The sequence below is a fragment of the Hirsutella rhossiliensis genome (genome assembly GCF_020360975.1).
Source record: "Hirsutella rhossiliensis strain HR02 chromosome Unknown scaffold00004, whole genome shotgun sequence".
Classification (NCBI taxonomy): Eukaryota; Fungi; Ascomycota; class Sordariomycetes; order Hypocreales; family Ophiocordycipitaceae; genus Hirsutella; species Hirsutella rhossiliensis.
Genome location: NW_025408670.1, coordinates 6,228,071 through 6,251,186, shown reverse-complemented (window position 1 = coordinate 6,251,186; position 23,116 = coordinate 6,228,071). Strand labels below are relative to the sequence as shown.

The 23,116-nt window shown below is 60.7% G+C and overlaps 6 protein-coding genes and 1 non-coding gene across 7 annotated transcripts; 2 read left to right on the top strand and 5 right to left on the bottom strand.

Moving 5' to 3' along the window:
- Window positions 1-282: 282 nt before the first annotated feature.
- Window positions 283-1,842, bottom strand: HRG_05050 (major facilitator superfamily domain-containing protein; the record flags this gene model as incomplete). Its single annotated transcript, XM_044863521.1, has 1 exon — window positions 283-1,842. One exon carries the CDS (start codon window positions 1,840-1,842, stop codon window positions 283-285), a length of 1,560 nt encoding a protein of 519 aa, XP_044722135.1.
- Window positions 1,843-2,741: 899 nt separating this feature from the next.
- HRG_05049 (fungal specific transcription factor domain-containing protein) lies at window positions 2,742-5,415 on the bottom strand (the record flags this gene model as incomplete). Its single annotated transcript, XM_044863520.1, has 7 exons — window positions 2,742-3,328; window positions 3,406-4,432; window positions 4,496-4,650; window positions 4,719-4,853; window positions 4,975-5,015; window positions 5,076-5,198; window positions 5,345-5,415. The coding sequence occupies 7 exons, from the start codon at window positions 5,413-5,415 to the stop codon at window positions 2,742-2,744; spliced, it is 2,139 nt and encodes a 712-aa protein (XP_044722134.1).
- Window positions 5,416-6,181: 766 nt separating this feature from the next.
- On the top strand, window positions 6,182-6,278 carry HRG_12082. Its single transcript has one exon. It is a non-coding gene; the product is annotated as a tRNA-Cys (tRNA).
- A 723-nt stretch (window positions 6,279-7,001) lies between these two features.
- Window positions 7,002-10,859, top strand: HRG_05048 (hydantoinase b/oxoprolinase domain-containing protein; the record flags this gene model as incomplete). The annotated part of the gene is made up of 1 exon (XM_044863519.1): window positions 7,002-10,859. The coding sequence occupies one exon, from the start codon at window positions 7,002-7,004 to the stop codon at window positions 10,857-10,859; it is 3,858 nt and encodes a 1,285-aa protein (XP_044722133.1).
- Window positions 10,860-11,171: 312 nt separating this feature from the next.
- On the bottom strand, window positions 11,172-11,782 carry HRG_05047 (GATA zinc finger domain-containing protein; the record flags this gene model as incomplete). The annotated part of the gene is made up of 3 exons (XM_044863518.1): window positions 11,172-11,324; window positions 11,394-11,660; window positions 11,723-11,782. 3 exons carry the CDS (start codon window positions 11,780-11,782, stop codon window positions 11,172-11,174), a joined length of 480 nt encoding a protein of 159 aa, XP_044722132.1.
- A 4,534-nt stretch (window positions 11,783-16,316) lies between these two features.
- Window positions 16,317-18,287, bottom strand: HRG_05046 (amino acid permease domain-containing protein; the record flags this gene model as incomplete). The annotated part of the gene is made up of 6 exons (XM_044863517.1): window positions 16,317-16,725; window positions 16,819-17,178; window positions 17,237-17,342; window positions 17,404-17,551; window positions 17,610-17,853; window positions 17,935-18,287. 6 exons carry the CDS (start codon window positions 18,285-18,287, stop codon window positions 16,317-16,319), a joined length of 1,620 nt encoding a protein of 539 aa, XP_044722131.1.
- Window positions 18,288-22,256: 3,969 nt separating this feature from the next.
- Window positions 22,257-22,523, bottom strand: HRG_05045 (uncharacterized protein; the record flags this gene model as incomplete). Its single annotated transcript, XM_044863516.1, has 2 exons — window positions 22,257-22,410; window positions 22,471-22,523. 2 exons carry the CDS (start codon window positions 22,521-22,523, stop codon window positions 22,257-22,259), a joined length of 207 nt encoding a protein of 68 aa, XP_044722130.1.
- Between the last annotated feature and the right edge of the window lie 593 nt (window positions 22,524-23,116).

Genomic DNA, 23,116 nt, shown 5'->3' with positions numbered 1-23,116 from the left:
CTTTATTAGAAGGAACCGGCGTTCAACTTGCCGAGCACTTTATTAGAAGGCAACGGCGTTCATTTTGCCGAGCACTTTATTAGAAGGCAACGGCGTTCAGTTTGCCGGGCACTTTATTAGAAGGCAACGGCGTTCAGCTTGCCGAGCAAGGGGCACGGGCACCGCGCAAGAACTCGTCCTTGGGACACCAAGCGAGACGCATTCGTTATTTTGCTGTTCATGTTATCATGCAGGGGGCTTGACACGGCAAGGGAAGAGCATCATTATTGTTGATAGCATCGACTACAGATGGTATTTGAAATCCAGTTCCCGATCACCGGTGCGAACCTTTCGCTGGTCCCTGACGTGGCCACGGGCAATGCGGGCCTTTTGGCGGTTGCAGCGGCGCAGGTAGAGCCAGTTGAGGACGATGAAGATCTGCGACAAGCCGAGGGCGGCGACGGAGACGGAGTTGCCGAGGAGGTACGGGGGCTTGAGGTAGACTTGGCCGGCGAGGATGCCGGCCGAGTTGGCGATGCTCAACTGGACGCCGATGGCGGTGGCGCGGCGGTAATGGGGCGCGACGTTGACGTTGAGCAGGGTGAGGTTGAGGCCGGGCCCGGTGAAGACGGCGACGGCGCAGAGGAAGGTGGCGAAGAACTTGACGGGGCTGGAGGTTGAGCAGATGATGAGGAGGTAGCCGACGATGCCGGGGACGTTGGCGAGGAAGACAAAGGGCCCGCGGAGGCGCGTGCGGTCCGAGAGAAAGGCGAGGCAGAGGAAGGCGAGGCCGCCGAAGAGGTAGACGGGGATGCTCAGGTACTGGGCCTGGATGGGCGAGTAGCCCATGCTGACGATGATGGAGGGCAGGAAGGTGCTGAAGCCGTAGAGCAGCACGTCCTGGCAGAACTGGATGGCGGCGCTGAGGTAGAGCTTGGGGTCGCGCAGGGCGACGGCCACCTCGTGCCAGGCGAAGGCGTCGGCGCCCATGTAGCGGGCGCGCTGGGCGGTGCGCACGCGCATCATGGCGCGCTCGCGGGCGTCGAGGAAGTAGGCCTCGCACGGGTCGTTGGGCAGGCCGAACCAGACGACGGGGGCGACGAGGAGGCTGACGAGGCCCTCGAGCAGGAAGACCCAGCGCCAGCCCGGCAGGCCGGCGACGCCGTCCATCTTGAGGATGGAGTAGGCGAGCAGGCCGCCAAAGGCGCCGGCGACGGCGGCGCAGACGAAGAGGTAGGAGACGCGCGTGGCCTGCTCGTCGCGCTTGTAGACCATGGTCAGGTACAGGTTGAGGGCCGGGAACAGGCCGGCCTCGGTGGCGCCGAGGACGAGGCGCACGGCGTACAGGCCGGCGACGGAGCCGACGCAGGCGGTCAGCGCCGTGGCGACGGACCAGACGACGCAGAGGCCCGTGATGAGCAGGCGCGGCGTCAGGCGGCGCATCATGACGGTCCAGGGCGGCTCGAAGGCGACGTAGGTGGCGTAGAAGATGGACACGGCGATGGAGAACTGGTGCGGCGTCGCGCCGATGGCCTCGGGCATGCCGGCGACGCGCACGTTGCCGATGTTGGCGCGGTCGAGGAAGCAGCTGAGGTACAGCAGCATCATGATGGGCACGAAGAAGGCGTCGAGCTTGAGCAGCAGCCGCCGCTCTTCCCGCGGGTCCAGGGCCGTGTTTTCATCGCCGCCGGCCGCCGGGGGGAGGGCCTGGAGCCCGCGCGGTTGATCCGGACCGGAGGACGAGCCCGAGGCTTTCCGGGACACGGCGGCGGCGGCGGCGGCGGTGGTGGCTGTGGGCTGCTTCTCGTCGCCGTCCTGACCGGCGGTTGCGTGGGCCGTCTCGGGACCGTCTAAGGCGGCCATGGCTTACAGCCTTCCTCGGCCTCGTTTCCCACCGACAGAGTGGGAGGTGGACAGGAGACAGGCAGAGTATCGGTAGGCCGGGCGGGCGGCGGGATCTCGGCTTCGGCGGTGGTCGGGGAGCGGCGCCGAAAGACACAAGACGAGGCAGGCAGACAGACGAGCAAGCAGGGATGGCTCAACAAAGCCCGGAGAGCCAGCCCGGGCGAGTATATATCTGTATGTATAATATATATATCCCTCTTGTCCTGGCCAGAGTCGACGGATATATGTACATATAGTATTCGCGCCTGCCCTGCCCATCGTACGATGCCCCAAGAATGCAAGGGTTCGTGTTTAAACTTCTCCTTCTTCCTCCTCCCCCTCTTACTGCAACTCTGCATCTGCCTTGCCGGCTCTCGTCCGCGGGCTGTCTGGCTCTGGCTCGCACTCCCTCCCCTCTGGTCGGGTATATGTGCGTACACTAAATTATGTGTTTAATTTTTTTTTTCCGCAACAAGGGGGAGCGAGATGGGAAAATTAACTTTCCCATTTGCCCGTTTGGACGTATCGTAGCCCCGGTAGGGGCGCAACGTGGTGGGACAGAGTCCGAGTTTTTCCCACGTCGTGTGGAGCAGCAGCCGTGCAAGCGACGGAGGCCATTTCCGTCCTGGGGGGCCGCGGCGGCACCGTGGACGTGTCTTGGGGATGGAAAAAGCTTACATGGCGGAGGGAGGCCGAGGCGGATATGTTTAGCCGCTGGCGGCTGTGCCGGTGTATGTAAGTCGGACACTCGCTGTACGGGACAGTCAACCCCCCCCCCCCTTTACTCGCCTTCTTATCGGTGCCTCTACCTACTTGCTGCTACGGGCAGTCCCGCTGTTCTCTTACCCGAGAGAGCGGTGATGTATATAATTCTACCTTCAGACGTCGTGGCTGTGGATAAAGTCGGACAGGTGGACGCTGCCGGCGCCGTCCAAGTCCATGGTCGGGCAAGCGAAGCCCTCCTCCCAGAGGCCAAAGTCCATGCCCGTGGTGGCGCTCTCGTCGTAAAAGGGCTCGTCGAGGGCGCTGCTGTCGACGGCCGGGAAGGTCGCCAGCGCCTCGCTTACCCCGTCGGGGCCCGGGGGGTTGATGACGGAGCCTATGATCTGCCCCTGGTGCTGAGGCGGCATGGCGGTCTGCGGAAAGGGAAGCGAAGACGCCCTGTGTTGGTGGTGGGCGCCCTGAGTCGTGTTGTCGTTGTTGTCGTTGGTGCTGGTAGGCGTCTTGTTGCCGTCATGGCGGTGATGCTGGTCGTCATGGTCGGCAAGGCTGGCGTGCAGGTGGACGAGCAGCTCGTGCCGTGCGCCCATGTGGCTGTTTCCGCGCTCGCCCATGCTGCGCAGCAGGCTGAGGCCGGCGTTCATGGCCAAGCTGTTGGCCGGCGTGGTTGGGAATGCCGCGCAGACCATGACGAGCACAATGGTGGCCGAGAAGATGTGCTCGCCGTCCATGTAGCCGTACGTCGCTGGCCTTGCATCAGCGAGGCCTCACACGACTCCTCACCCATGGGAAGGGAAGAGGACAAGAAGCAACAAGACCCACCAACCATGTCCCGCTGCGAGGCAATCACCATCATGTTGACCGTGTCCTGCGCCGCGCCGACGCACATGTCAATGACCCTGGCCGTCGTGTGCGACAGGCCCTCCCTCCAGTCCCGCTGGCGCGCGCCGGGCCCGGCGGCGCGGACGGCGCGCAGGCGGCGCTGGACGATGTGGAAGAACAGCGGGCGCACCGTCATGTTGATGCAGAAGAAGTAGTGGGCGAGGGCGCCGACGCTCTCGCGGCTGAAGCGCAGGCGCGCGGGCTCGAAGCGCAGCCGGTCCGGCAGCTCGCGGTGCCAGCGCGACAGGGCCAGGACGATGCTCTGCACCGAGGCCATCAGGCTGCGGCCCGAGCGCGGCGCCGCGCGGCGGTAGATGGTGGTGTGGATGCGGCCCAGGATGCGCGACAGCTGCGTGTAGTGCCGCAGCATCACGGCCGGGCACGACGCGGCGTCGTCGGCCCCGGCCAGCGGCGCCGGCTGGTCGACGCCGATGTCGTCGTCCTGGATGGTCAGGGGGTTGCCCGACTTGGCGCACAGGATGCGGTCGAGGCTGTAGACGGACCACCACACGCGGCGCCGGTGCTCGCGCGCCGCCGCCTCGTCGGCCCCGGCCCCGGCGGCGGTGGCGGCCCCCGGGCTGACCTCCTGGTGCAGGCCGAGCGAGATGGCCATGCGCAGCGCCCTGCCGACGTACTGGAAGGCGGCGTCGCGCCGGTTCATGTTCTGCATGAAGTAGCCCGCCAGCGCCAGCGTCTCGACGCCCAGGATCGAGCCGGCCTCGTGCGACTCGGGCAGCAGGCTCAGCGCGTCGGTGAAGTAGTCGAAGCCGGGGGGCCCGCGGAAGCCGACCCACTGGTTGACCGAGTACAGCTGGCCAAAGGCCAGGACCAGCAGCAGCTTCGCGTAGGCGAGGCAGCCGTCGCGGTCGCGCAGGTCCGGGGCGCCGGCGTGATAGGCGGCGGCCAGGAGGCGCTCAAACGAGTCGGCCGGGTCGGTAAAGGCAAAGATGGTGCCGATGTACATGTACTGCGCCGCAAACAGCCGGCGTGCCATGTCGACGGGCGGCAGCCGTGAGCTCAGCCGGAGGACCGTGTGCCGGCGCGAGGGCAGCGCGTCGGGCTCGTACAGGTTGGCGTCGTCGAGGCCGGCGTCGTCGTTGTCGGCGGCGGCGGCGGCGCCGTAGCGGCCCGACAGCTTGCGCGCGTTGCGCAGGAAGTTGTCCGACGACGCGGGGCCCTGGAAGCCTGGCTCCCGGCCCTGCTCAGAACGGCGGCGGGCAGGAGGGGGGGCGTGGAGGGAGACGGGGACTTACTGGTCAAGGGCCGGTCGAGGCTGAGCTGGGTAAAGGGCTCGAGCAAGGGCTGCTCGTCGCCGAAGTCCTCGTCTCCGTCGAGCGCGGCGCCCTGGTCTCGGCCGCCATCGCCACTGGCCTCACTCGACTGCGCGGCTGCCGGATGGAAACAGGTCAGCCGTCAAGCTCGCGGGCCGTCAAGGGAGAGAGAGACAAGAAGGAGGAGGAGGAGGAGGAGGAGGAGTAGAGAACAAGGAGGATAAGAGAAGAGGCCCACCGTCGAAAGCCTTGGCCTTGGCCTCGAGCTGCCTCAGATAACTGACAAACAAAAGCGTCGGTGCTGAGCAGACAAACATACACGCGGCCCAAGGGACTCACGACTCGTTGACGAGAATCTTCCTCGCCCCCTCGTACACGCACGCCAGCCCGCCATCGCGGCACCGCGAGCAGCTCGGCTTCTCCTTGGAGCAGTACGAGCGCCGCTGACGGCAGTGGAGGCAGCTATGCGAGGCCGGCCCCCGGGTTAGCACATGCATGCAGAGAGACGCGGGGACAAGCAACGTGTGTCACCGGGCGGAGAGCCGGAGCCGGAAGCTACGGACGGGGAGCAAGAGAGCGGGGGAAGGGCGGTTGGTTTCGGGACTCACGCGACGGGCCGGGAGGACATGTGGTCCGTGGCCGGGGCCGTGACCGGGGCGGCGGCGGCGCGAGCAGCCATGCCCGCCTATGCTGTCACGGACCTACAGAGAGGGAAAAAGAAACGCGTCACGGACAGTGGGCAAGCCGAGCAGATGGCGGAGAACGAAGCCGAGATGCAACGATCCTCCCCCCCCTTCCCCCCTCCCTGGTCTCAGCCGTCAGCGGGCGTCGTCGGCGATGGAGAGCGACGGGGCCAACTGCGCGGCGCGCGAATGAGACGCAAGCGTGAGGAGGAGTGAGTGCCTGAGCGAGTCTTGCATGTACGTGTGCATGCGTGAGTGAGTGAGTGGGTGAGTGACTGAATGAGTGAGTGAGTTTCTTGTGCGTTATGTATGCAATGTCGTGTGCGTTTGGCGTGGGGCGCGTGGGAGTGGGGATTGTGAGCCGAGGCGGCACCCAGAGCACGATAGCTGAAGAGGAGAGGAGTGGCGGCGGCGGCGGCGCAGAAACAGCGTCGGGATGAGACGAGGCTGCCGAGCCGGACCACAGTTGCGGTCAGGGTCGGGAATCGACTCCGACGGATCCACGGCCGCGCACAGTTTGGACAGTGCGCATGAGAGCAAGGCATTTAGTAGAGTACCTATCCAAGGTACCTAGTCTGTTAGCCAAGTACCTACCTCCCAAGCTACCTAGGTACTGTACGAAATGATGAACCAGGGTTCGGTCCGGCAAGTGCTGGCGGGCGGGCGCGGTGGCACGTACCGGGTACATACATATGCAGGGCCCGGGTGAGCAGGTACGTACTTAATGCGATGGAGCGGCGAATACCTTCAGCAGACACCCAAGCCCCGGTAGCTCAACGGAAGAGCAGTTCAACTGCAAAGTTGCGGAAAAACGGCAAGTGCCTTGGAAAGGTCGCCAGTTCAACTCTGGCCTGGGGCACTTCTTTTTTTTTGTCCTGTTCAGTCTGTTCCGGCTGCTCGCTGTTCATCATCTCTTTGACCGAGCAACCCCGGTGTCGCCTGCACGTGGCCTCGTCCAATCACGGGCCGCGTCATGGCAGCAGAGCCCCACTATCTTCAGTACAGGTACAGTACCTGCGAGGGTATCCACGTACTGTGCGCAACGCTCTCGCTTAGTATATAATAGTACTCCGTACGTACTGCTAGACCCCCACGACGCTTCCAGCACGCCGGGCCGGCCGCGGACCCACTCCGGTGCTTGCGCCCCCGAAGCCGCCCGGGTCCTTGCCCATCTTGGCCCGCGCGCACTTGGCCACGAGAATAAGACAGGGAACTGGGTTGACGGGACTCCTTTTCCTGTCGCCCAGCGTTCCTCCCCGTTCGTTCCCCATGCGTGCGTCCATGTCCGTATAAACCTTCTCCATACCCCGTGGCATTCTCCGGACCCAACTGGGCGGCACACACACATACACACCCACACACACACACACACACGCAACACACACAAGATCCCGTCATACCGTGTGACCCCAACCTCACGCTTTCCCATTATTTTACTTTGAACAGCTTCCCCCCGCGCCTCTTCGTACATCTGCCCAATCTCTCTCGCCATCCCCCTCTTGTGTGCGTACATAGAGAGGGAGAGAGAGAGAGCAACGCAAATCGAAAGCCCCCTCCCTGCCGTCCGGCAAGCCAAGCCATCATGGCCGAGCCGCTCCGCATCCGCGTCTCCATCGACAGAGGTGGGACCTTCACCGACGTGCACGCCGCTGTCCCCGGCCGTGACGACGACATCGTCCTCAAGCTCCTCTCCGTCGACCCGGCAAACTACCAGGATGCACCCACCGAGGGCATCCGCCGCGTTCTCGAGCTGGTCACCGGCGAGTCCCTGCCCCGGGGCCAGCCCCTCGACCTCTTCCACTTCGAGTCCATTCGCATGGGTACCACGGTCGCCACAAACGCCCTGCTCGAGCGCAAGGGAGACCCCGTCGCCCTCATCACCACCCGCGGCTTCCGCCACCTCCTGGCCATTGGAAACCAGTCCCGCCCCGACATCTTTGATCTCTCCGTCTCGAGGCCCGAGGCTCTCTTTGCCCGCGTCGTCGAGATCGACGAGCGTGTCACCATGGAAGACTACACCGAGGACCCCGCCGCCGCCAAGACGGTCCCCGGTCCGGACGACGCCGACCTCGTCACCGCCCTGACGGGAGAGACGATGCGTGTCCTGCGGCGGCCCGACCCTGCCGAAATCGAGGTCCGGCTGGCCGAGCTCTGGGCGCTGGGCTTTCGCTCCGTTGCCGTCGTCTTCATCCACTCATACGCCTTCCCGGACCACGAGCTCCTAGTCGGCCAACTGGCCCGGCGCGTGGGCTTCTCCGTCACCCTCTCGTCGCAGGTCCAGCCCATGATCAACGTCGTCCCCCGCGGCATGTCCGCCGTCGCCGACGCCTACCTGACCCCCGTCATCCGACGTTACATCGACTCCATTTCCGCAAACTTCAAGGGCGGCTTCGGCTCCGCCGCCACACGCATCGAGTTCATGCAGTCCGACGGTGGCCTTGCCGACTACCGCAACTTCACCGGCCTCAAGGCCATCCTGTCCGGGCCCGCCGGCGGCGTCGTCGGCTACGCCCAGACCTCTTTCGACGAGGACGAACGCCGCCCCATCATCGGCTTCGACATGGGAGGGACTTCGACCGACGTGTCGCGGTACGCCGGCGCCTATGACCACGTCTTCGAGACGACCACGGCCGGCATCGCCATCCAGTCGCCCCAGCTCGACATCCACACCGTCGCTGCCGGAGGAGGCTCCATCCTGGGCTGGAAAAACGGCCTTTTCCACGTTGGGCCCGACTCGGCCTCGGCCCATCCGGGGCCCGCCTGCTACCGCAAGGGAGGGCCCCTCACCATAACCGATGCCAACCTTCTCCTCGGCCGCCTGCTCCCAGACTACTTCCCCAAGGTCTTTGGCCCCGAGGAGAATGAGCCGCTGAGCCGGGACATTGTCGACGCCAAGTTCGCCGAGTTGACGGCCGACATTAACCGGGACAGAAAGCGCTCCGGCCTGTCGCCCTTCTCGCCCCAAGAAGTCGCCCTCGGCTTTCTCAAAGTCGCCGACGAGGGCATGGCTGGACCCATCCGCGCCCTCACCGAGGCACGCGGACACGAGGCCGGCGACCACCATCTCGCCTGCTTCGGCGGCGCCGGCGGGCAGCACGCTTGCTCCGTCGCCGGGGTTCTCGGCATCTCACGCATCATCATCCACAAGTATTCGTCCGTCCTGTCGGCCTACGGCATCTCGCTGGCCGACGTCGTCCACGAGGTTCAGCGGCCCGCGGCCATCATGTACCGTGACGAAACCAAGGCCGCCCTCCGCCTCCAGCTCGAGCAGCTCGCCGAGCAGGCCACCCTCGAGCTCATCAAGCAAGGCTTTCCGCCGGGACGCATCTCCCACAGCGCCTACCTGAGCATGCGTTACGTTGGCTCCAGCAGCTCCCTCATGATCCGCAAGGGCGACGACGACTGGGACTTCAAGCGCGAGTTTGAGGAGGCCCACCGCCGCGGCTTTGGCTTCCACTTCCCGGACAAGGGTATTGTCGTCGATGACATTCGTATCAGGGCCGTCGGCGCCACAGGGGCCAGACGGGCCAGCACTCCCTTTGCCCAGATGAAGAAGCTGATGCGCCATTCCTCGCCCCCGGCTCCCAGCGGAATAAGCCCCGTATATTTTGACGCCTGCGGCTACCTCGAGACCCCTGTTTACGAGCTGCAGGGTCTGCCTGCGGGAGCGCACCTGGCCGGGCCGGCCCTCATCATCGACAACACCCAGACAATCCTCGTCTGGCCGGGCACGACGGCCACGATCCTCGACAGCTACGTCGTCGTCGACGCCGCTCCTCGCCCGATGGAGTCTTTGCCGGACGCCACGGGTGACGAGTTCAGCCCGATCCAACTGACCGTATTCGGCCATCGCTTCATGTCTGTGGCGGAGCAGATGGGCCGCACGCTGAAGAAGACGGCCGTTTCGACCAACATCAAGGAGCGTCTCGACTTCTCGTGCGCCATCTTCAGCCCCGACGGCGGCCTCGTCGCCAACGCGCCCCACGTGCCGGTGCATCTGGGCTCCATGCAGTTCGCCGTCCAGCACCAGCACAAGCTGTGGGAGGGCCGGCTTCAGGACGGCGACGTGCTCGTGTCAAACCACCCGTCGTGCGGCGGCACCCACCTGCCGGACATCACCGTCATCACCCCGGTCTTCGACGGAGATGCACTGGCGTTTTACGTGGCCTCGCGCGGCCACCACGCCGACATTGGCGGCATTCTGCCGGGATCCATGCCGCCCACCTCGTCGGCGCTGTGGCAAGAAGGCGCCGCGATTGAGTCGACCAAGCTCGTGAGCGCCGGCCGCTTCGACGAGGACGAGGTGCGGAGGCTCTTGCTCGAGGAGCCGGCTCGGCACCAAGGCTGCTCGGGCACGCGGAGGCTGCAGGACAACCTCTCGGACCTCAAGGCCCAGATAGCGGCCAACGCCAAGGGCATCCTGCTCATCAAGGCCCTCATCGCCGAGTTTGGCCTTGGCTGCGTGCACCGATACATGTACGCCATCCAGCACACGGCCGAGGACGCCGTCCGCGCCCTCATGCGGGCCACCCTCGCCAAGCATGGGCCGGAGCCGCTGACGGCCACCGACTACATGGATGACGGAACGCCCATCCGCCTCGCCGTCACCATCTCGCCCGACGGCTCTGCCACCTTTGACTTTACCGGGACAGGCCCCCAGGTCCTGGGCAACACCAACGCCCCGATAGCCATCACACACTCGGCCATCATCTACTGCCTGCGTAGTCTCGTCTCGTCGTCGATCCCGCTGAACCAGGGGTGTCTGACGCCCGTCAAAATCGTCGTCCCCTCGGGCACCATCCTGAACCCCGCCGCCGGCCTCGCTGTCGTTGGCGGCAACGTCCTCACGTCGCAGCGAGTCACCGACGTGGTGCTTCGGGCTTTCCGCGCCTGCGCAGCCAGCCAAGGTTGCTGCAACAATCTCACCTTTGGCACCGGCGGCAAGGACGCCGTGACGGGCGAGCACAAGGACGGCTTCGGCTATTACGAGACCATCGCGGGCGGCTCCGGCGCCGGGCCGACGTGGGCAGGCCAGAGCGGCGTCCACACGCACATGACCAACACTCGCATCACGGACCCCGAGGTCTTTGAGAAGCGCTATCCCTGTATCCTGCGGCGCTTCGAGCTGCGCAAGGGCTCGGGCGGGCGCGGCAAGAACCGAGGAGGCGATGGAACCATTCGCGAGATTGAGTTTCGTGTGCCGGTCCAGTGCTCGATTCTTAGCGAGCGGAGGTCTCGCCGTCCGTTCGGCATGGACGGAGGGGGCGATGGACACGCGGGGCTGAATGCTATCCATGTGACGGACGAGATGACGGGCGAGAAGAAAATCATCAACCTGGGCGCCAAGGCGACGACCAAGCTTGGCCCCGGGGATAGCGTCGTTATTCAGACGCCAGGAGGCGGTGGCTGGGGGGAGGATGACGAGGGGGAGGATGAATGATTTTGAAGTATGAACCGGAGCCGTGCTCGAGCTGCTACGCAGCAGGATGACAGTTCATGTCTGCCTCGCGCCGCTTTCCCAGGAAGGACACGAGGAGACCCGATCTGCCGGTACGGATTCGAAGCGGCGCTCCAAATCGCCTTGTTCCCATGTGTCATGGACATGCCGGCGTCTGGGATCGGAACCTCGTGTTGGTGATGCTGTTGCAGAGAGGGTGCCAGTCTCCAGATGGACACATGCGACTTTGGTCCTGGCTGCCACACGTTCATCCTCTCTCGGGACTCACGACTTCGCCCAGCTCTTACGCCTTCCCTAATGCCAAGCTCCTGATCGACGCCGCTGCTGCTTGGCAAAAACTAGGCCACATACATTGCACAGCGTGCCGAGACCGTCGGGACCGCAGCGCCATTCGGGCGTCTCGCCAGTGCCGCAGGCGTGGCACTTCATGCGCGAGTTGCGGGTGCGCTGCGGCGGCTGTCAGCGGGCAAGGGTGTGGCCTCGCGGGATGTTGGGAGTAGGCGAGAGAGCACAGACCTGCTTGCGCTGGACGCCGGACTTGCGGTGGCGAGAGTGATGGGCATCGTGTCGGTGCTGTTCTTGCTCACGCGGTTGCTGGGAATGGTTGTGCTTGGGAGGATGAAGGATGTCACCGTCAGCCTTGGCCCGGGGCGGCTGTTTGCTCTTCTTGGAGACTCTTGTAGCATCGGCACGGGGTTGGACGGGATGCGGAGGGCTGCCGTGGGTCAGGGGGGAGTGGGAGATGAAGAGGGGGAAGCCCACTTGATCAGCCTCGGAGCGCATCTGGAACATGGCAGTGCGTGTCAGCCTGAATGACGACGCTGATCCAGGAGCGGCAGACGCACCATGTGGAAGCCAAGGCCATCGCCCGGGAGCAGGCGCGTGGCCGGCTTAGACCCGGACATGGAGGGCTCATGGTCGTCGGGGCTGCTGCTGCTGCACCATGGAGTGGCGGAGGCGACGGATCCTCGTTGAGGGGGGCCGCCTGTGTGCTGGAGGGCGTGGTGCGGACTGCGGCTGGCGATGGACATCCAACGGGCAGGGGACGATGGCTTGAGGAGGTACGACGAGGCCAGGCAGTCTTCGTCGGTCTTCGTCGGTCTTTTGGGAGGGGGGGGAGCCAAGCGGCAGTGGGAGGAGGAGAGAGGGGAGAGGAAGGGGAGCAAGAAATAGTCGAGGAAAAGCGGAGGCGCGCGAGTCTAGTATCGACTAGACCAAACACACCACCACTCGGCCCTAAACACAAGAAGATTAGAGCCAACGCTCCCTTCTCATGCCACTCTTGGGCAGCAAGGCTCGCCGCGGCCTGCAAGACGGGAGTGGGCAAGAGGCAAAAGGGTGCATCGTGCATCTTCGAGGTCCTGCGGGAGGGTAGCTTCGGGCGCACTGTGCCGGCCCACATCTCCGCGCACACTGTGCAGCAGAGGGAGGATGCCAAGACAAGTTAATTGACATCCCATGTAATTCGTACTACTTCGCCAACCATTCTCCTTGGCCCACGATAAAGATCAAAGACGCCAGAGGTCAGCGGACTTCTGCACGGAGTACTGTGCAGGTAGCAGGACAACGCCGACTGCAGGGCAGCCGCGCAATCGATGCACGGAGGAGCGAGCGGCCACTCAAAATCATTGGATGCACTGTGCATGCACTGTGCGGCACGATACCCTCATGACCTGACTGACTGGCCATTGATGGCCCGCTCTTGGCCTATAGCCGAGTCTATAAATTTTCCGACAAAATGCCGACGAAACACCGCCTGTCCTCCATTTTCCGTGTGGCACCGAGAATTCCGCCTTTTGTCCTACCACCGACAGTCATTTCCGGACCGCCTTTTATTGGACCACGACCTTGACAGTCCTCCAAGCATATGCAATGCCCCATCAAAAAGGCGACACGCGGCGCAGCTGCCCTGGGCAGATAGTCATGGAGGATGCCATCACTTCCTGACATATGCGCCAGCAGGGAACCCCCGTCTTATTTCCATGGGTACTTTGTACCTTGGCGAGGCAAACCACGAACACGTCGCTTCCATTTCCTCGTCGCCTGTGCTTTGTATGGCCACGTGGTGGCTCGTAGAGGAAGCGCTCCCGGGGCCCTGCTCCGTCACTGGGTCGTCGTGCCTGTCAGTCGCCGCTGTCTATCGTGGATCGAGGTTCAAGACATACCAGAGTAGGCCATACCTATCGTCAGTTTAAAGCTTGTGACATATAGGCCGGGGTGTGTGCCGTGTTCCCAGTCACTCTCTTGGTCGACCAGTCTTGTCCTTCCAAACCCCGATCCAGATCTGCCAAAAAAAGGGCCTTGCGACTTGTATATTTTCCTCATTTTTTTCGAGCTTTTTCGTGTACCGTCCTTGATACTTTGGACACTTACCCAAAAACCTTTTCGCCAAATAGATGGCTTGCTTTTGCTTGTGCACAACAAAGGGCAAGGCATTGGCAGGCACAGCCGTCGGGCCAGTCGATCGTCGTTATTTGTGGGGAGACGTTGCGATCGCCGTTGAAGAATTGTTCGTAATTAGCCGTGTACCGAAAAGGGAGCCCGGCTTCCTAGCGGGGCCGAGATGCGGAGCGGGCCGCTGTGGAGCCTTATGCATTGAACCTCCGTCGCATCGCATGGTGCAATCTCATCTCATTGCAGAAAAGAATCGTTCGCAATAGCCGCCTACATTGTGCTGGAAATGTAAGCGCTTGGCTTCAGCTGCTTGTCCCAATCCGCCATTCGACATGCAGCTGTTGAAGCCGTATCACTGCGAGCCAAAATGGGTCCCGATGCCGGCAAAGCCATCACTTGCTGGAGCCGACGACCCGTTTGCCGACCTGTTTAGGACTGGTCCTGGTCCCGACGGCCTTGCGAGATTTGCGGCCGGTGCGGGGTTGAGGTCCGGCCTCTGCATCTTTGCGCTGACGGGCTGGTCCGGGTCGTTGAGCCAGCGCTGCACACGAGCTGCCGCGAGGGCCCACGACTCGTTGGTGCCGGATTGATCGTTTCCAGCACTATGAATGGCAATACATATCAGCACTCACTCAAGGACATGCACAGGGAAGCAGATGGCAGTGTCAAGTTGTGGGCCTGTACGTGGAAACGGAGCCTCGACAGGCGGCCGTGGACGACCCAGAAGTCCCCATGACTGCGAAAGACGGGACGGTAAGAGACTGGAAATGGTGTCTCCCGAAAATGACTCGGTCTCTGGGAGCGCGTGCTCCGAAGACGGCGGCAGACAAACCGGGAGGCTTTGGCCGTGGGGGTGAGTTGTGATACTTGAGAATGCAGTCAACCACGAGCGGTCGAATGCATCGACTTGGATCCTAGCTGTTGGAACAGGTCGAGGTCTAGGAGGAAAGACTTTTTTATATACTCATCGCAATGCTCGACTGCTTTCTCACCCTTGCCTTGTCTCGTCAGCACAGCAAGGCCTCGAATCTCTCTGCCTTCTGCATACAGCACAGCACTAGCGTGATAATAGCTGAGTATTGGCTACGGGCTTACTTCTTCCCCATCCCTGCCTGCCTGATCGGCGCGGTAACCAGGTAATAAGCACAACCCATGCAAACCATCACGGTACGCACATCCCGGAGGTGCGGCGAGAAGCTCACCCTCCCCTCACCCCCCCTTTTGGGAGGAGAGTGACATCTTTGCCCTGCCGGCCGACAATCCGATATCGCAGCTTTATAGGGCGTTTTTTAGAGCTGCAGCTGTAGCGAATTAGACCCTCGAATTGTGCGTGCAGTAGTTGCGCGCATTTGCTACCGGCGCCGGCCGCGTGTCCACCTTGACTTGCTTAACCGGCCGCGGTTGCAGTCAGACAATTGGCAAACGGCCATGCAGCCCATGCAGTGATGAAGGGATTCAACCTTTGGGTGGGGCGTTTTGCCTTGGCGGTAGCGAATTAGACCCCCCAAGCTTGCTGTCAAGCCACCTGACGGGTCACCGACGCTGTCGGAGGACGCAGCCGTCGATTGCGCGACAGCGGTGATGAAGAATCAGCTTTAACGCAGAAGCGTGCATGCGGGAATACGGGAGACGGACTTCCACGGGCATCGTGACCGAGCATGGCGATGCAGGAAAACACGGGATTCTTACCAATAGGTGCGGTAGGGGCGTGTTGATGATAATAGAGCATCTGCTCATCTCACCCCACACCTCACCCCACGCCTCACCCCACGCCCCACCCCTGCTCCCTCTGCGCCATGCGGAGTCCCTCCCACGCGCTATGGGGGCAGGGCTCTAAAAAGATACATGGCCTCTGCGCTCTACCATCCACGAAATATGTCGCCACGCACCGAAAACACCTCTAGGCTCGTCATGTCGTATGAAGCCTTGATGTTGAGAAGCCAGGCATTACGGGTTCAGCTGTGGGCGAGGACGAGGAGCGTGTTGCGTGTTCTTCTCTCTTCGCCTGCGGCTGATAGCAGGGGGGGATCTCCAGGCTTTCTCTATCGATGTGCCGCAACTTAGCAGAAGGAAATCCAACTCGGAGATATTCCGTGATGATGGTCACAGTCTTCGCACTTAGGACGCCATGATTTCGTCTACCGACGCCGAGACAGCCATTATCACACAGCCCACCGAAAAGGTGTCAAGAGGCATTAAAGGGCATCGGGAGAGATAACTCGGACATTGCGTAGATGCATTCTTGAACGGATACTCTACGTGGTGTTGAAAGATGTCCCGTTTCAAGCCGTTTTCACAATAACCAAGTCCCTCTTATAAGGGGGGCTTTAAAAAACTTTTAACGGAGAAAACATTAAGCAGCATGCTCAAATGGATCATAAGCGATACATTCATGGTGCTTGAATTTCTTTTGTCCCCGCACCGACGAGGGGACCGGAAACATGCCAGCGGCTGAAGGGGATGGCCAGTTTAAGCGCGGGGGAGGGGATATCACAGAGTTAGCACGGGGTGACAAACGCAAGCAGGCTGCATATGCTGTACGGCAACTAAGTACCGCGCCATAGCAGGGATACGTAGGGCTTGGCTATTCGGGCATAAGCCTATCGCCTCTACGAGTGGAGAATGTAATAAGCAACGGCACAGCCTGCTCTAGAATCGCTGAGGCTTTGGCACCGGCAAGTGACGTCACCGACTACACCGTCACTCTATTCCTTGCGACTGTTGCAGAAAGGCGGCCACGAGGGATCGGCGGCTTCTATTTCCAACAAGGCGCTCGGTCATCCACCGGCCAGCTCTGAAGCCCGAAAATTATCCCAGGCAAACACGCGCACATATACCAACACGTGTCAATACGTGCATACACATCAGATTGGCGGAATACCGCTCGGACAGACACGAGTGGAACACTTGATCGATTGCGGCTCTGGTGCGACTTGTCGACTTGGATGCTTCAGCTGGCGACTTGTATGTACATGATTGGAATGAAAGCTGGCTATCAAGACGCTACGGAGTCATGGGGCTCGTGAATGGTAACTCGGCCAAGCATTAGAATATCCAAGAGACGGCTCTCCTGGCCTTTGCCTGCCACCCTTTCTTCTTCTCTACCGCGTGCTCGTCGGCAGTGTGAACGTCCGTTTCCAGGTCCATCTCGTCCAACCCGACTAGCTTGGTCCGTTTGAAAAGCTTCCACCCAAGATACATGATGAGCATGATGGGTAGCTCAATGTAGAAACTCACGAAGCTAACGGGGTCGAACTTGGGGCTGAAGCAGCTCCACCCTTGTATAAGCACCAGGCAGCAGTTGAGGACGACGGCCATCCAGGGGCCCCACGGATAGGTCCAGTTACGGAAGGGGAGCAGGTGCGTCTTGCCCTGGCGTTCGAGGCCGGAGCGGAAGCGGATGGAGGCGATGCCGATGGAGATCCAGCTGAGCTGGTTGGAGACGCCGACGATGCTAAGCCCCCAGTCAGACACGTGTGGGCGTTGGAAGAGGGGAGGCAGGATCCGACACCTCGCCACCCCCTCGAGAACCCGGGGGGCAACTTACTTTTGCAACCAGTTCCACAGCTGGCCGGCTCCAATGAAGCTCGAGGCAAAGCAAAGCCCGGCAATGGCGCTCGAGGCAAGCACGGCGACCCAAGGGACCTGTTTCTTGTTGAGCTTTGCGAAAACCCGCGGGGCGTGGCCCTCCATGGCGAGCGTGTACAAGAGCCGAGCCGCGGCGAACAGGGCATGGTTGCCGGCCGACAGGACGCTGGTGAGGATGACGGCGTTGATGACGCTCCCGGCGGCGCGGGCGCCCGTCATCTGAAAGACAATGGTAAAGGGCGAGGTGCGCGTCGACTTGGAGTTGAGGCCCGGGTAGGTGTAGGGGACATTGAGGCCGATGAGGAGGATGGAGAGGATGCTGAGGCGCAGGCGGTCAGTGGTTTTCGGGCTCGACGTGTTTGCTCGTCGGCACGTACTAGAAGAGGAGGATCCGCCAGAAGACGTTCTTGACGACGCGGGGCATGTTCTTTGTGGGGTTTTTGGTTTCGCCGGCCGTGATGGCAATGGATTCGGTGCCGCCGTCTGGTGCACGCACAGTCAGGCCACGTACCGACCGGGAGGGTCGAGGGAGCGGCCGACTTACACGCAAAAGAGGCCGTCACGAAGACCGAGGCGAAGCCCCCGACGCCGCCAACGAATGGGGCCCCGGGAAGGCGCCAGTTCTCTCCGCCAATGTAGCGGCCCTCCAAGTTGGCGCCAGCATTGACGGCGATACCGACGATGATGAAGGCCTGGCGAGGAAACCGGTCAGCGACGGCGTCGGACCGTGTTTCTCGTCGGCCCACTCACCACAATGGTAATGACTTTGAGCAGGCTCAGCCAGTATTCCAGCTCGCCGTATGCGCCGACGGAAATGACGTTGATGGCGATGAGGATGAAGAGAAAGATGAGGCTCAGGGCCCAGCCGGGAAAGTGGTCGGTCCAGTACTGCAGGATGAGCTGCAGGGCGACCAAGTCGGAGGCGGTGGAGACGGCGTCGTTGAACCAGTAGTTCCAGGTGAGGGCGAAGCCGAATGCGTCGTCGACGAAGCGGCTGTCCCCAACCAAGGAAAGCCATGGTCAGCCAGCGCGCCTCTCGCAAGACAGCAAGACACGTGTCCCAGGAGCAGCTTACCCGGCAAAGGTGCAGAAGCTGCCGGCGACGGGGACAAAGGCCGACATCTCGCCCAGGCACAGCATGGTGATGAAGACGATGGCGCCGATGATGGCGTAGCAGATGAGGATCGAGGCCGGGCCGCCGGTGGCGAGCGACTTGCCGGTGCCGAGGAAGAGGCCGGTGCCGATGGTGCCGCCGATGGCGATCATCTGGACCTGGCGCGCGGAGAGGGAGCGCTTGAGGAAGTCGGACTGGGCGAAGACGAGGCCCTCTGCGTCGTCGTGCGACGGCTCTCGGGTCTTGGCCTCGACATCGTGCTTGGGGGCCGTCGACGAGTCGTTGTCGCCGGCCGACAAGGGGGCTTGCGCCATTGTGAGGAATTATGTATCGCAGACAGATAGATGGGCTACGTAGATGTGCGTGTGTGTACGCCGTGCGTGTATGGATGAACGAGCCGGGTCGAGTCGAGTCGAGATGGGGAATCAGATGGCTGCCTCGGTTAGATGGAAAAGCGCGCAAGAGGGGGCGAGTCGAGCGGCTGACGACGGCCTGGTCGGTTGTCTGTCTTGTCGGCGCCAAATCAGGCACGGTCGCGGGCAACGAGGGTATTGCAGCGCCATGGAGAGGAGTGATCAGAGGCAGCGCCGAAGCGCGAGGAGGCTCCGCGGATTAATAAATAAATTGGGTGGCGGATTGCGTGCTCGACGGGGAACCCACTTCGCACTATGGGGAGATGGACCATTTATGGAGTTTTCTGCTCTCATTAGCAATTGCGGCAACCAATGGTAAGCACGCCATCGGGTAGCACCATCGACGGGCGGCGAAGCTTGGCTTGGCCGTTCCCCGCATGATTGGATTCGCTGTCGTCGATGATCAATCACGTCTTCTTCCTTCTTCTGTCGTTGCCTCTTTCGGTGCTTCCGCAAGTCATGTATGTGCCATTTGCCTCTCTTGTTTTCCACCTTGGCGTTGCTTCTCTTCGTCTTTCCCAGCCCGCAGCTGAAATCTCCACAAATGCCAGGCCAAAAGCACATGATCGACAAGAGGCCGACTGGGGTGAGAGGTAATTACAGTAATTACTGTCAGGACAAGATGCCTGATTAATACGCGCCAATTATGCCCCTCCGCCCTAATGGAGGTGCCCCTATTTTGCTTGGTGTAGCGGTAATTATTGGACCAGCCTGACAGGTGCCAACTGGTAACCAGTTACTCTGTACGTACCATACAAGCCCCCCCGAGACGCTTTCAACGACTTTGGACCATCCACCTCTTCACGCGTTGCGGGTTCTTGCACACCCCGCGCGGCCAACAGGACAGACAGTGTTGGTCCCCGCCCGAGCCAACGGCTTGCCCCACGTTTCCGCGACGGCACGCGCTAGACAAGCAAAAACACATTACAGTCTGCAACGCTCAGCACATGGAAGAAACCCTACTTCCGCCTTCTAGAGCGCTTCGGCAATGGTTCCAGGCACATGTGGATCGGCGCCCGTAGCCCACATCAGGTAGTTGGATGGTAGGGTGCAGCCTCGTGGGTGCCATTGGATGCATCGTCTCGGCGCGAGACACCTGCATGCACTCGAGAAACGCAACCCATCTTCCCCATCTTCCGCTGCGTCTCATCTCGCCATGCAAGATGAAACAGATCAGGCACGAGCCTATAATTTTACTCGTCACATGTGTGTAATCTGCTTCACAGAACTGGGTAAGGCCACTGAGCGTATGCAGCCTTGGTGGTCTACCATGCACGCGACGGCCTACCCTGTACTCGGTATAAAAGACGACGCCATTATCAGATCTCGACTACTCACCATGGTCGCTGTTCCTGACTGGCCCATAATACAGATCACCTGAATCAACGAATACGAAATGGTACCCAGCGTCCCTTGCGAGCCGCCATACTTAAGCGCCTGCTGACTGTCCCTCGGAGGCCGAGAAACAGCCCGACGACACGAGCGGTGGCAAACTCTTATCAGCAGCATGCGAATCGGCCATCATCCGAGTGCCGCAACATCTCCACAACCCCTGTCCCTGTTCCGATCTGGAGTACCAGGACGCGACTGTATATGGTTCACCCCCCCCGTCGTGCCGCTACATCAAGTACTGGGATGCTCGGAATCCCTCGCCAGGTTGACGCGTGCTAAAGTTTCGGCCTCATCTCCGCGTCGCCATCCCCTGCGCCACCCAAGGGCCTGCCAATCACGAACCGCATAGATGAGATGCTCAGGTGATGTGTAACATAACGGGGCAGAGGTACGGGGACGCCAATTTGGAGAGACCATCACGCCATGCATGGCCATGACTTACATAACTGGGAATAAGCCGGGGCTTGCCTCGGGTGCCGGCGTCGGTCCCGTTAGTTGCCGAGTAGATCTCGAAATATGCCGACTTTCACATCGGATATGCCGGCTCAGGGGCCCTGTCTCGGAACACGGCAATGCGGGTGTTGTACATATGTAATGTCACCACGACACGAGGACCCTTCCGAGATGCGGTGGCCAAGCAGCCGATGCAGTGTTCATACAAAAGCATAATCCAGCTCTGTTCTCCCAAGAGTGGACGACCTAGACGTCTCCCAAGAAACTAGTTGCCAAGCTTCGTCAGTGCCCGTCGTCTCATCCTTGCCTGTGTTCTGGTAGGAAATCTAGAGCGGACTTGCGAGATACCGAATCGGTTCAAGCTATAATATAAAGCAATCGTTGTCTAGCTTGAGCGACAGCGTACTTGACTCATCGCACAGCTTCTTTAGACGAGTCTACTTACTTGGAGGATAGAGCATTCTTACATTAAACGCCTTTGGCGCTATTCGGTTCTACTAGGAGTAAGACCTATACTCTTATATACTGAAATATATAACCTATTATAGGCGGAAAAACTATCCTATTAACTAGTATTAGTACGTTTTCAATATCCGTAGTTTGAGTAGAATAGACAAGGCTAAACTGATACATAGTAACTGCCTCGCCTCTATCAGTAAATGTTCGAAATGCTGGTGTATCTTCCTAATACTCATTCTGTATTCTCATTATACTACCATTGAAACGGAATGTCACCAGCTATGTATTATAGGGTTGTAATATGCTCTAATCTATGAGCACTTGCTATAGGGAGCTGGTTATCTATCAAGTAGCGATACATATATTGTATATAGTAGATAGAAACTCTTATGATCCTGGCAGCTTTCTCACGCAGCGGCCAATAAAGTTAGGCAGCGTGGCTTTACTTACTGCTGCGTTGTGTAAACTGATGCGCTACTAGACAAGTTCCATAAGCCGGCGCTTTTGTGGCGAGAGCTGGCACGCATTGGCTGACTCTGCTTCGCAGGACTGTCAGCGACTGGGGCAGTTGGGTGTTTCCATTTGAAGAGAGCTGCGAGGGGCAGTATACTGAATGGTTGTGCGGATATGCTAGGACGCGGACGCAATAAATTGCCGGCTGGCCCGTGTACGTCGTGGTTGGGTACGCCCACAGCCTCGACATCCCATCCAATATGTTGAGCACGACGCCATCAACGAGCCGCAACAACTTGCCTTGAACATCATTGCCATGTAAGTGTCCCGCTAGAAAAATGGCTCATAGGCACGCACCAGCCGGGAGCACGGAGCGTACAGTGCCCTTGTTGAAAGCTTCTGATCATGCTGGTTGAGTGCACGGGAGAAAAACGACGACCTCGAGGACGACGAGGACGAGAAGTCAAGTGTGGTTATGTTGACCGAACATCTCGAGCCATGACATCTGGAACCCCGACGCGAACGTGCTTTAGGGACTTGAAAGCTACGCCATCCACACAAGAGACGAAGCATCTGCGTGAGAGTTTGTGGCATACCAAAGGGAATAATGCAATACTTGTCGTATTGCACGAGTGGCCTTGTATGGTGAGGGCCGTGAGTCCGTGACCATCGACATAACGCACTTGCTGCTGACTAATAGAGGAGCGGATGAAGACGTTACTATAGACTTGATGATTCCTCCTCAACATGGGGGACGGAAGCATGCATTCGGTGGCAAAAGGATGCTTGCCGAGTAAAGGGAAGAAAGGCAAGCAACGAAGCTGGCGGTGCATACAAAAACAGTGAACGTCTCTCCACATGAGGAATCCAGTCCCCCAAGGCAGACAAATGGGCCTCGGGGGAAACGACGCAGAGGTATCCAAGCCTCGGTTCGATCAATCTTGCTTCCATCGCAGGTATATGTATTCAACGCAAATCCGATAACGTGAAACAGCATTTCCAACCACGGCACTATGCGGCAAAGAATGGCCAGCACGCCGCCGGGTGTGGACGTGCCTTGTCGAATCACCCCTCCTGCTTAAGCTTCAGGAAGATGGTGCTCAGGGCAACGTATCAGGTCTCCGCAGGCGGATTCGGCTGTGACGGTGGGTTCGGGCGAACGAGGCTTAGCCTCACGACGGACGGGCCGGCCGAGTCTAACCATCGCTGGATGTCGCTGGTGGACACTTGGGAGCCACCCTTGGACGACGAGGGCATGCCGGAGGAGCTAGGAGACAGGGAGGGTGGTCAGCAAGGAGAGACGAGAAAGGGACTGGAGATGACAAACCTGGTGTAGCTGCCGACGTTGACGGCGACGGAATCGTTCGAGGTGGGTGCCATGACGAAGACGGACGGTTTGAGAGAAGTTAGATTTGGATAGATAGCTCGGGTGCGTTGAAGACGGGACTGTATGAAGCAGGAGGCTATGGTTTGTCATGTGAATGTTGTCAAGGACCTGGAGCAGGCGAGGGCTCAGGAGAGTGGTCGGAGTGATGGCTTATATAGAGTCGAAGAGGGCGTGGGTTGGAACCGAGGCAGGGCCAAGCGATGGTTGACTTGAAGACGATCGACAGGGCTCGGAGCGGGCATGACGGAATGACCGGTAAGCCCACAGAGGCGCTCGAACGCCGAGCATGGCGTGCCCAACGATATCCGGCTGCATGGGGGTGGGGGACGGAAGCATGAGCTGGCAGGGCTCTGAGAGCTCGGCTCGGTTCTTGTCCCATTGGTTGAAGGGGCGCCGTGATGGAGAGTAGGCCGAGGCGAGCAACACGGAGTTCAAGGGTGGGGAGGTCAGTACTGGCGGAGTCTGACAGATGCGGCTCAAGCCTTTGGCAGGGACGCCAGAGTTTGGACCTTTGAGCAAGCCAGCTTGGCGGCAAGCCCGTCCTCCCCCCCTCACCCCGCCCCCGCCCCGCGGCAGCAGTGGACCA